Source organism: Sparus aurata, chromosome 2, assembly GCF_900880675.1.
Source record: "Sparus aurata chromosome 2, fSpaAur1.1, whole genome shotgun sequence".
Taxonomy (NCBI): domain Eukaryota; kingdom Metazoa; phylum Chordata; class Actinopteri; order Spariformes; family Sparidae; genus Sparus; species Sparus aurata.
In genome coordinates this window covers 11,338,734-11,351,368 of record NC_044188.1, presented here as the reverse complement: position 1 = coordinate 11,351,368, position 12,635 = coordinate 11,338,734, and the positions used below count along the sequence as shown (strand labels likewise).

Below are 12,635 nucleotides of genomic sequence, written 5' to 3'. Positions count from 1 at the left end.
AACATGGCTACCGTTAGCATCCTGGCTATTTTCCAAAGCAAAAAAGAAAACCACTACAGAAAGAATGCCAATTTGACCTAGAAACCCTGATCTCAGTGCAATGAAAAGGCAAAGTGAGTCACCTGGTTGTTTAATATGCGGGCAGGTTATTTTACTTACTGATCTAGTAGAAAGAATGCCGGTTTTAAGGTTAGAAGAAACATGAACCAACGAGGGAACAGACTCTGACACAACATTTAGTGAATGCCCGTCCATTCACTAGTGTTTAACTTCATTTCTATCACTTTCCCTCCTCGCCTTCTTTGTCTCCTCCATCAATGGAGTTCTCTTCTATTCTTTTACAGTGCAGAGTTTATTCCAGCTGTTTCATTATTACCTGGGGATAGTGACTGTAGAAAACAATGCCTCTTCTTGTCTTTGTTGCGCAATGGCAGACATGCTTCTTTTGTTCATTTTACGTCCTTCATTTTTGCGAGAAAAATCGAGCCCAGTGGCAGAACAAATACCATAGTGAGAGCAAAAGTTTATATGGAATCTATATGTGGATTGTGTCATTTTTCTACAGCTGTTACACTCTACAATACAAGTATTTAATTCTATTGTTAGTTTAAAAGAGGAAACGTATCGTGTGTAACAGTTTAACTTGTTATTGTCTTGTGTTATTTCTTTATATGCTGGTTTGTTATTTCTTGTCAGTAAAAATCATTATTTTTCCTCCATCAGTTTTAGTAGTAATATCAACGCAAAGGGCGAACATGATACAAATAATATCTGCAATGCCCTCAGAGAACAGTGTGCACACACAAGTATGAGACTCAAACAAACTGACTCAACACGAGGGGACAATGGAAACACAAAACAGTACTAAAATTCTTAGAGACGATCACAAAACAATCTCGGATAATATCACGGTTTAAGGTGTCACACAAATGTTACTATCATCAGTTACACCGACCCTTCATGAAAAAGAAAATACAAGGATTTTAGACTAGAAGAAGCTTGATTGTAATTGTATAAAATAATTTGTCCTGACAGATGAATATTGGAATATGCTGTTTTAATTACACCAATATAACATAAAACCTGTAAGCTGCTGTAACCATAATCAGAAATAACCAACTACATTTGAATGAGGGATCAAACATGCATTGCCAAGTATTTCAAGTCTGTTGAAAAATGCATCAAATTATCCAACAAATACAATAAAAAGACAGGACAAACTCAACAATACACATCTACAAGAAGATACAGACAGCAATGAAAACACAAACAGTAAAACACCAGATCACTTGTGACTATATGACTGATCATCTGAAATCACATTTAAATAGCTATATATAAAGGATAGACAAATAAATAAGTAAGATAATAATAACAATAACCCAGAGGAACATTTTACTGCTCAAAGCTTGCTCCTTTATGGCTATGGAGCCGTAAAGGAGCTCAGTGAGAGTTCTCATTTCAGTCTCGTTGTAGTCTTTTTTGGTCGCAAACATTTCTCATTTGTTTCTCCCTTAAATTCCTTAGGAGCAATAGGTGAGACTTGAGACTTTACCGCTCAAACCTTGCTCCTTTCCAGCAATGGGGAGACATTCTGAAACTTAATTGAGAGCTTGATGAGATCTCCTTTGAAACTTACAGGGAACCCAAGTTGAGATTTTCTGCACCTGTTTCTCAGGAGAAACAATTGAGAAACAGGAGAAATCAGCCACAGCCTCACTTTGGTCTCACATAGATCTCATAGTTGTCTAGGAGAAATGAATGAGAATAAGAGATGCCAGAGGTCAACAACTCAGAGGATAAACATGGCAGCACAGTCTCAAAGTCTTGGTGAAAGGTAAAGGTAAAACTTGTATAAATATTCTTCATGTAGAGTCGTTGAACCTTACAAAACCAAAAAAACACATTGTCTAGTAGAAGTCATAATAGGTGAATTAGTCTCAGTATGTCTCAATATCATAGGTCACAGCTTAAAGGTCAGAATTATGATATTTACAGTAGCAATAAGTTGAAAAATTACAAACTCAGAAATATATTTTTTTCCCCATAACTAATAATTAAGGAAAATTAGGTCTTAAGCTAAAAAGGTGGCGGGGTCCGCCTTATATAAACAAAGTAAAACAGCATGAAGCTGTATTGTCCTTTAAGGTCACTTTGTTTACTCAGTTTATAAGGGCATAAAAATCAGTCTCTTCCGATTAAACTACAGACACTACCTTTAAATCCACTCACCTGTGCAGCAGCCTGACAGAGGCTACGGTGTCTGTGTGTGTGTGTGTGTGTGTATGTGTGTTCAGTGCGGGGGTGCAGTGTGTGTTTCGTTGGCAGGGGGCGTCACAGAGCAGCAGGCAGGTGAATAAGCTCCCTCAGTCCTCTGGTGCACGGCGAGAGGAGAGGAGAGGAGCGACACATGCTTGAAGTGCAGCCGGACAGCAGAAGTGTCTTCAACATAAATAAAGGAAGAGAGAAGAGACAGAAGAACCTGCACGCTTCCTGTCCTCCTGTTGGTTTCTTTCTTCTTCTTTTTTTTTAACAACGTGAAGGCGAGCGGAGCCTCCGGTGCGACCCCGCCATGTCAGCCGCAGCTTGTAGGCGGGATGGGAAGAGGAGAGGCGGCTTCGTGTGCGGACGTCTCCTCGCTGCTTTCTGTTAATTGTTACCTGGAGACAATTAGGAGGCAGTGGCCGAGGAGCGAGGAGAGAGGCTCGGGCTCAACTTTGAAGGAAGCTCCCCTCTGCGCTGGATGTTGCGCCATGGAGATAAAGACAAGACTCCGAGCCACGCTGATGTTAATGTGGATCCTTCAAGGTAAGCCAATTAATTCACTCGACGGGGAGTAAAGCTGCTGTCAGAGGTAGGATGACACCCCAGAGTCCACAGAAAAACAACTCCGACGAGGTTCATCTCGTAAAATGTGCTTTTCATGTAATTTCTAGGGTTTTTCCTGTCATCAAACTCCACATTTGAGTTTATTGGTGAATAAAGACACAACAAAACTTCTCTTTTTATGCAACTTAATCCATAAAAAGCAAGCTGATGTTGAGCGTTAAAGGTTAATTATGCGATTTAAGCCAGTAAAGTACGATAAAACATATTAAATAAGCACTGATTGTCAATGATGTCAATCTGTACAAAACCCCACCTCCCTCCTTTCTTCCCTCCTCAAGCCCATTTTTGAATCCAAATGCAGGAACAGGCGCAGCTGACAATCCATGAAACATGTAATTTTTATTGCTGTGGCTGCTGGTGTTCGTGGTTTCTCTACCAGAGGTCCCCTTTTAAAGCACACAGCGGAGTACTCTCCGTCTTAAGAGGGCATAATGTTGTCGCACGGTTGAGTGAGCTCTGAAAATTCAAGGAAGTCGAATGTTGTTCCTTTTTATTTTGACTTCTCTTTGATGGTTATTGTCCCTTGTGAGTGAGGGTAAAAATAACGTACGAAGCACACAAGACTACCTGGAAGAGCGGGGAGACGTCATTTTAAAGATTCTGGACAAGAAATCACAGCTGTCACTTGATGGACACGCTGGTATGGCTTGCACGCACGTTGTTGAGGATGGATGCAATGGTTGACCGAGCAAAATAACTCCAAATGTTTGGCTAAAAGAAACATTACGATTGATATGTTTCGTGCTGCTTTTAGTTAACAATATCCCTCCATTAATCATCTTATTTGGAGCCAAAACTGAGAGTTATTTCCAGCTGGATGCTCTCACACCACACAGTCACAAACACAAACCTGAAAAAAATTGACAAGATTTGTTAAATCGCCATAATTTGCTTGTTTCTTATCAGCTCACATTTCGGCATCATTCAGGCTCGACTCAAAGAAGCCCTCAAGCCTCTCCTTCTACTGGCTCGGCCAATCTTGTTGCTGTCAACTGTGCTGCTGCACCATTTCTTACCAGATGTTGGCTTTCCTCCTGTGTGGAAATCAGAGATTGTTACGGCGTGCGTCTTTTATGTCAGGATTTGTTTGGTTCACACAAAGTTTCACTGAAGAGCGGCACTGGAAAAGAGACAAAAATGGGGGCAGTGTATCCATCTTTAACTCACTTTTGAATGCTGTAATTCCTTGGAAAGTTGAAGTTGGCTTTAAATCTGTGTTTTTCTTATTGGCTTCTGCAGAGTAACTGCTGTAATGTGACCTTATATCTGCCTTTTTTTATTTTTGGTGTCCCTGCTAATTAAACAAATGAATTGATTCAGTTTGCAACTCACCAATGAGCAACTTTAGCTGCTTTTTGTTTTGATGATCGAATTCCTGACATGCATGATGGATTTCTTGTCACATTTTCAGCATTGTTTCACATACAATTTCACAATGGGGCAGCACTGGAAAAGACATGAATGGGACATTTATTCCATCTTCAACTTACATTTGAAGGTTGAAAATCCCTTAGAAAGTCAAAGTCAAGTTAAATTAAAGCAGCAAGCAGCGATGATCAGGCCGTCGCCGCCCACGTACGTTGGGCTGTGGCACTGTTGGAGGAAGCGCATGTAGATGTTTGCATGTGCATGTGTTTCCTGGACGTGGTCTGAATGAGTGAAATGACACTTCTTTTGATTATGAGGAGCTAGAAAAGAGCCACAAAGTCACACACACAACCACTCACCATGAGAGTCAGCTGTAAGGATGTGTGTTATCTTGCAACTTGTTGCATTTAGCATGATTGATATAAGTATTGTCAACAAGATTTGTGTCTTTGAAAATTTAGGAAACATGATTACAGTTTAGTAGGTATATCTGCAATGTGACATGTATTGTTGTTTTAAAAGGCCTTTATCTGGTGTTGTAACATTTTATATATATATATATAAAGTTTGTGTGTGTGAGTGAAATCAAAGCAAAACAATCAAAGCCAAATAGATTCCATTCTGGGCCTATATAAAGGGAGGTTAACAGGAGAACATTTCTTGAGTCCGATTTTTCATCAAGCGCAGACACAGCCGTGTTAACGTGAGAAAGAAAAGTGAGGAACAACGTGACGATATCTGTTTATCAGAGACAACAACAGTATTTTTCTGAGACAGAATATACCAGCGGAACGAAATGGAGTACTCTAGTGAGCGGCCCACAGACATGTCTCGGGAGAGACTTATCCAAGAGCTCGAAGACACCAGAGAGCAGCTGAGGAGGCAGAAAACCCTGAAGGAAATGTATATCAACAGGGGGAAAGAGACCACCAGAGAAGAAGGTTGCCCATTTAATCAACGAGGAGAAGTATCAAGCTGACCTGCAGGCCGAGAAGGACAAGAACAATCTTCTTCAGAAAGGACTGGATCAGATCAGTGTCTCCTACAATGACATCAGACTCAGGTAATTATTATATATTGCACACATACACATAATAAGACAGTTACTGTGAAGTACGTTTATCCTTAAACTAATCTCATTTTATCTTATCTATTCTTATCTTAGGTATGAGACTGATGTCATTGAAGTCAGACATCAGGTTGAGACTCTCCAACACGAGCTTCAGAAGGAAGCCCAGCAAAGAAAGATCCTTCAACAACAACACTAGGGCCCTATGATTTCCGCGATCACGGAATCGCGGACGGAATCGCGGAATTGGCCAATTAAAACGGAATCTAGTTTTTAACGCGGAATATCGCGGAATTTGCCATAATTTCACTGACATGCTGTTTTCGTGTGGAAGAGGAACGTATGTCTAGGGATAAATGCACGGAGGGAAGCAAATCTCGGTGGCACAACAAGTTGTCGCCGCCCCCCTCCCCACAGACTGAGCTCCCCCGTCAAAACAATGTAAGCATGGCGAAGCGGCTGCCCACAGCTCCGTCTTCGTCGGCGAAAAAACTCTGAAACTTTACATTAACCCCTCAGTACTGAGCCGAGCAGTTCCCGAACGACTTGTATGTGTCATGTGAACAGTTGTTTTGCAAAGAAGCAGACCTGAGAAATCAAAATTGAAGGTGTAATGCGAGAGAGTTAGCCACCTGTCCGATTCATATTATCGACATATCACCAGAGTGACTGTTACCTGCTGCTAACTGTAGCTGCTGTTAGCTAGCTAGCCCCGTTAGCCACAGCCCTCTTAGCTGACTCTGCCTGGGCTGGGAGCTCAGAGGACAGGGGAGGGCTGGTGTTTTCACTGCTAGCTGGTTAGTATGTTATTGACATAATGTCACGAGTATAATTTCTCATTTAGCTGGTTATCTTTGCTAATTTTTAAAAATATTTGCAACTTAAATTTTCAGAACAATTTTGGTATGCGAACATTTTCTGGATCTGCCTGAGAGCTGACCAGGTTTTTATTCAATGAAACCCAAATTAAACCCATAAAAACACAAAATATACTAATGTATGAAGACATGATTAAGTCAAAATGTTTTTGATGCACTTAACTGCACTGTACGGTACAGTATTGAGGAAATATGTTTGTCACCTCAATTAATTTAAGGTAATTTCTATTTAATTTATGTACATTTTAGTCATTTACATTAAAAACACACAGTTTTTGCTAGTATAATAAGAGTAAAAGGTAAAAAAACGGAATTCCCAAAAATTAAAACGGAATTTGGGAAAAAATAAAACGGAATTTGGGAAAAAATAAAACGGATTTCATAGGGCCCTACAACACAAGGAGCTGGAAATTACACAAACATCCAGCCAGGATGCAGAAGTTTACTGCTGAGCTCCAGGTGGAGCAGCAGAAGAACAACCTTCTTCAAGACAAACTGGACAGGATCAGCCAAGGGTATGTATCTGAAGTCATAACTGTGAGCAGCGGGAACTTGAGAAAGAAGTCAAGGCTAACGCAGACACAGTGTCCAGAGACTTGCAGGTGATTACCAACTTGAAGGCTGAGCAGGATGACCTTCGTCACAGGATGACCGAGGAAATCAACAATCTCCAGCAAAACAGCTTGGAGAGGGATGAACTTTATGAGAGACAACTGGAGGAGCTGAAAACTCAGCTTACTGTTCAGATCTCTCTCAACCTTGAGCTCTCCACAGAGCTTAAGGCATTGAAGGAAGCTGAAGTCCCCTTTGAGAAGCCGTGTGAGCAGGAGTCCATCGCTACTGCCTCGGCCCCCGAACTTGTTGACGTGACTCAAGTCTCCGAGGAGACTCACCCAGGCAAACCAAAGAAGTCTTCCTGGAAAAGAGCCCGTCACTTTCTGGGATTGAGGAAACCACAGAAGTGGAAGAAGTAAAATGGCTTCAACAACTCAAGCTGTCACACTCGCCGTCAAACATCAACACTAAGAACATCTCTACTGTGGACAGCCAGTAGATACCACATGTCACCTGTGGTCCGGCATGGGGGGGGGGGGGGGCACTATGTCACCTCCAAACAGCAGCACACTCTTGCAGACATAGTACGAGGAGCTAATCAGAAATGCTCCCCATACTGTGTCTTTCAGACGAGCTACATATATGTGTGCTGTCTGTGTGGGGTTTAAAACACCCTTCCCATGCCTCTGTGGGTTTTCCCCGGGTGCTCCGGTTCCCACACATTTTTTTTAATTAAAAAATAGAAATTGGAAGGAAAAAATTAATTCCTTGTTCAAATGGCTTTATTCTGTAGTATGTAGTAGTTGTAAGGTAATGTATGTAAAATGTAGGATATTGTCTTTCTTGAGGTGGGAACACATTTTGCCCCTGAAGTGGTATTTCATTTTTTTTTGCACACTGTCAGCATGGTCTGTGAAATATCCTGATCAAGAGGAACATAACATTCATTGAGTAATGAAAACTAACTGAGAAAAAACTCTTAGAGCTATGCTTGCTCTTTGAAGCTGAACTTAGGCAGCGCTGTATATTAAACACATTTATTAATTCCAGCATGCTAACATTGTCAGAAACTGAAGGCTAATATGTCAATGCAAAGTTAAGTTTATTGCGTTCAATGAGCGTACTTTAATAATAATAATAATTAAAGCTGCAAGCAGCGATGAACGGGCCCTTGCAGTCCACGCACGTTGGGGCATGCTGCTGTTGGGGCGCGCCGTGTACCTGGCCCCATTGCCCGATTATTGCGTATGCATCTGTTAACTTGGGGTTGAATGTCATTTCCTGTGTCCAACATGGCACTGTGACTATGTCTGTATATTGGGCTATGTGTTCAGGGCTGGACTCTTATCAAACATGTGAAGTTTGGCCCAGATAGGAATGAGGAAGTTGTTCATTTATAATTTGATGCCTGCACCAGACTGTATTTGATAACGTACAGTGAAGTCAGAAGAACTCCATGGACTACAGGTGAAAAATCCCTCCAAGTAATTTGTGGTGAGTTAATTATTGATTTGAAGTCCATGCGCATTGGCCGGTGGTGCTGTTGCAGGGTGTGCTCACCCTTTAGTTGTCATCTTGTAGTGTATGATGTGGAGAAAAAACCTATGAATGTCATGTAGATAGGATGATGTTTGTCTGAATTCCTATGTCCAGTAGGTGGCGCTATAGATATGACACAGTATTGATGCATGGAGGTATTCAGGCTGACATCGTATACATGTGTCATGAATTTGGTGTACATGGGAAATTGTATGTTGAAGTTATGAGGACTTGATGCTTTATGGCGAAGCATGAGAATGGATCGCACCATGACACCCACCATGTTTGACGTAGGCGAAAGCTTTTGATAAGTTTTCATCTTGAAGGTCTGAGGATGATACTGAGTGAATTGGAAGTCTGTGGTGTTCAATCTGTAGGAGGAGTTGGTTAAAGTACGAGGCATGGAAATGGATGAAAATGGGGGTGAAATGGGAACTTTGAAATTACAATGGCCGACTTCCTGTTGGAGTGACGGTTTGGTACCCCGATGTTTTTTGTGCGTCTGGTCATGATGCATATACAGTGCTCAGCATAAATGAGTACACCCCCTTCGAAAAGTACCATTTTAAACAATATCTCAATGAACACAAAAACTATTTCCAAAATGTTGACAAGACTAAGTTTTATATAACATCTGTTTATCTTATAATATGAAATATAGGTTAATGATATAACTTAGAGAACAACATTTTCAGTTTTACTCAAATCAGGGTGATGCAAAAATGAGTACACCCCACTGAAAGTCTCTGGAGCAAGGCTAAATTTTAGACTACAAATGTCTAATTTAACAATAATAAACCACAGGTGAGTCTAATTATTCATTACACAGGTGTCCAGCAGACAGTTGACTATAAAAGGGTGTAGAAAACCCCTTCCCATTTCATGTTGTTAGCAATGGCACCACATGGAAGAGAAATGTCTCAAGACCTGAGAAAGAAAATCATTTCTTTACACCGCGAAGGTAAAGGCTACAAGAAGATCAGCAAAGCTTTACTTATCAGTCAGAATACTGTAGCAAAAGTGATACAAAAATTTTAAAAAGATGGAACTGCAACCATCTCACAGAGACGTCCAGGTCGTCCACGGAAGTTAACACCTCGACAGGAGCGTCTTCTGATGAGAAGGGTCGAAGAAAATCGGCATGCAAGTTCACTGCAGTTATCCAAGGAAGTAGAAAGCCAAACTGGGGTGACTATTTCCCGTGACACAATACGGCGTACACTGCAGAGGAATGGCATGCATGGGGGCTGTCCCCGACGGAAGCCTCTCCTAAAGCCCAGGCACAAAAAAGCCCGCCTGGAGTTTGCCAGGGCCCGTGCTGACAAAGATGAAGACTACTGGGACTCTATACTTTGGAGTGATGAGACCAAGATAAATGTTTTTGGAACTGATGGCTTCAAAACTGTATGGCGTTGCAAAGGTGAGGAATACAAAGAAAAATGCATGGTGCCTACAGTGAAACATGGTGGTGGCAGTGTCCTTCTGTGGGGTTGCATGAGTGCTGCTGGTGTCGGGGAGCTGCGTTTCATTGATGGCATCATGAATTCACAGATGTATTGCTCTATACTGAAAGAAAAGATGCTACCATCACTCCATGCCCTTGGTCGTTGTGCACTTTTCCAACACGACAATGATCCTAAACACACATCTAAGGCCACTGTTGGATTTCTGAAGAAGAACAGGGTGAAAGTGATTCAGTGGCCAAGTATGTCTCCTGATCTGAACCCAATTGAACACCTATGGGGAATTCTGAAGAGACAAGTTGAGCATCACTCTCCATCCAGCCTCCAGTCTCTAAAAGAGATCATTCTTGAAGAATGGAAAAAGATTGATGTAGCAAAATGTTTCCAACTTGTTCATTCCATGCCTAGAAGACTTGGTGCTGTCATTAAAAATCATGGAGGCCATACAAAGTACTAGATTTAGTAGTTTTTGTTGTGGGGTGTACTCATTTTTGCATCGCCCATATTTGAGTAAAACTGAAAAATGTGTAATCTAAGTTATGTTATTGACCTTAGTTTCATGTTATAAGTTTAACAGATGTTATATTAAAAATATATATATTCAACATTTTGGAAATTGTTTCTGTGTTCATTGAGATATGGTTTAAAATGGTACTTTTCAAAGGGGGTGTACTCATTTACGCTGAGCACTGTACATACCCATTGTCATTCATGTATGTGCATATAGGAGGCGGGGCTTGGATTTTTAATATTCCAGGGGGCGCTACAGAGTCCCCTGGTAACACCTTTCGTCAGGTATCGTCAGGAGGGCATTGGCAATAATTGTACTAAGTTTGGTGTTAATCCGACCTACTGATGTGAAGATATAAAATACTTCAATTTCAATATCATGATTTTAACCAGAATTCGGTGAATGCGTGGATATAAGGTTTTTGAATGTGCAACAAAGTATGTGGGAGTTATGAGCCAAAACGCACTTTCATTGATCATAGCGCCACCTAGTGGTGAAAACTGATGACGACAATAGATTCTAAAAAAAATTTAAGCAGGTGTGACTTCCAAGTTTGGTGAGTTTTGGGTTATGTTCAGGCAGTGCAAAATGCGGTCATTTGGACAAAAAAGTCGTCACTATAAAAACAATCACAGGTCGAGACCTGCTCGGGCCCTAAATATGTGTTTTCCTTATGGAAGTCTGCATAGAAACCACTTTGGCATGACGCTTTCCCTTGATTTGGTGTAACTGATGAACAACGTGAAATTAATTCAGTTTGTGGCTCACCGACAAGCAACTTCAGCTGCCTCCTATTCTAATGATTGAATGGATTCCTTTATTTGCATGATGGATTTTTTTTTACACATTTCAGGATTGTTTGGTTCACTGAGGAGCAGCACTGGAAAAGAAAAAATGGGACATCCTATCCATCTTTAACCTACTTCTGGTTGCTGTAATCCCTTAGAAAGTGTGTACGTTGTCTTCAAGGACACCTGTCTTAAAATCTGTGGGATTCTGCACAGAAGCCACTTTGGCGTGACATCATATCCGCAGTTCTTTGAACCGGTGTAACTGCTTAATGTAATGCAATGAATGAATTTGGTTTGCAGCTCACTGACGAGCAACTTCAGCCGCTTCCTGTTCTGATGATCGAATTCCTAATTAGGGCCCGAGCAGGGAACCTGCGAGGTCCCTATTGTAATCGTAATGATTATTAGGGCCCGAGCAGGGAACCTGCGAGGTCCCTATTGTAATCGTAATGATTATTAGGGCCCGAGCAGGGAACCTGCGAGGTCCCTATTGAAATTGTAATGATTATTATTCTTCTTCTTCTTCTTTTTTTTTTCCTTTGTCCAAAATGATCGCATTTTTCACTGCCTGAACATACCCCAAAACTCACCAAACTTGGAATATAAGTCACACCTGGCGAAAAATTTTATAATCTATTGTCGTCCTGAATTTCCACCACTAGGTGGCGCTGTTATTAAGGAAAGCGTGTTTTGGCTAATAACTCCCATATACTTTGTCGCACATTCAAAAACCTTACATCGACACGTTCAGTGGATTGTGCTGAATCTCGTGGTATAGGCCACGCCCATTTCCGCCTACCGTTTTTTTTCGCTACGTCGCAAAATGTCGAAAACCTACTTTTTCGAACTCCTCCCAGGCGATTTCACCGATTTGCACGAAACTTAGCACACAGCATCTCTGGACCCTCCTGACAAAAAGTTATTAAAGGATTCTAATTAAGATAAATAATTTTGAAGTTATTAAATAACAACTTCCTGCAGATTTGGTTACAAACAGGAAGTGTTGCATATCTCCACATTGGTGTGGTCTAATGACATGAAACTCAGGATACTACTTCCCCATGAGCCCCTGAGGCCCTGTGCAAAATTTTAGGCGATGACCACAAGGTGGCGCTCTTTAAATTGATGTATTTTATATCTCCACAACGGTGCATCGGAATAAGACGAAACTTGGTACATTTATTGTCAGTGCCCTCCTGAGGACATCTGACAAAGGGTTTACCGATCCACCACTAGGTGGCGCTCTGGCGTCACTTTAATTGTATAATTGGCCCTGTGCCCACACCATAACACTTATGGAAATGAAATTCATAGAGGTGCTATAGAATGGCCCCTGTGACTCACACACCGAAAATGACCACCAGGTGGCGCTATTTTCAATTTAAAAGCATTTTTGGCTCATAACTCCCACTTAATATGTTGCATATTATTAAACCTCATGCCGATGTGTTCCCTCCATTCAGATGAATTATTTGGTGTAGGCCACGCCCACTTTTGCAGTAACTTTCCGTTTGCAAAATCGCGACAAATGAAAAACGTACTTTTTCGAACTCCTCCTAGAGAATTTGACCA

The 12,635-nt window shown here is 41.2% G+C and overlaps 1 protein-coding gene and 1 long non-coding RNA gene across 3 annotated transcripts in view; both read left to right on the top strand.

Annotated features, from left to right (window-relative positions):
- The first annotated feature begins 2,304 nt into the window (after positions 1-2,304).
- The window catches only part of esamb (endothelial cell adhesion molecule b), a 73,553-nt gene continuing 63,222 nt past the window's right edge, over positions 2,305-12,635 (top strand). Inside the window, exon 1 of one of the 2 annotated variants that reach the window (XM_030403752.1) lies at positions 2,305-2,808. In XM_030403752.1, the coding sequence (XP_030259612.1) occupies positions 2,598-2,808 (211 nt within the window). In that variant the 5' untranslated portion in view covers positions 2,305-2,597. The remainder of the gene's footprint in view (positions 2,809-12,635) is intronic. The other variant, XM_030403761.1, reaches the window with a different exon arrangement.
- On the top strand, positions 5,257-5,605 carry LOC115573134 (uncharacterized). The gene is made up of 2 exons (XR_003982225.1): positions 5,257-5,320; positions 5,423-5,605. It is a non-coding gene; the product is annotated as an uncharacterized LOC115573134 (long non-coding RNA).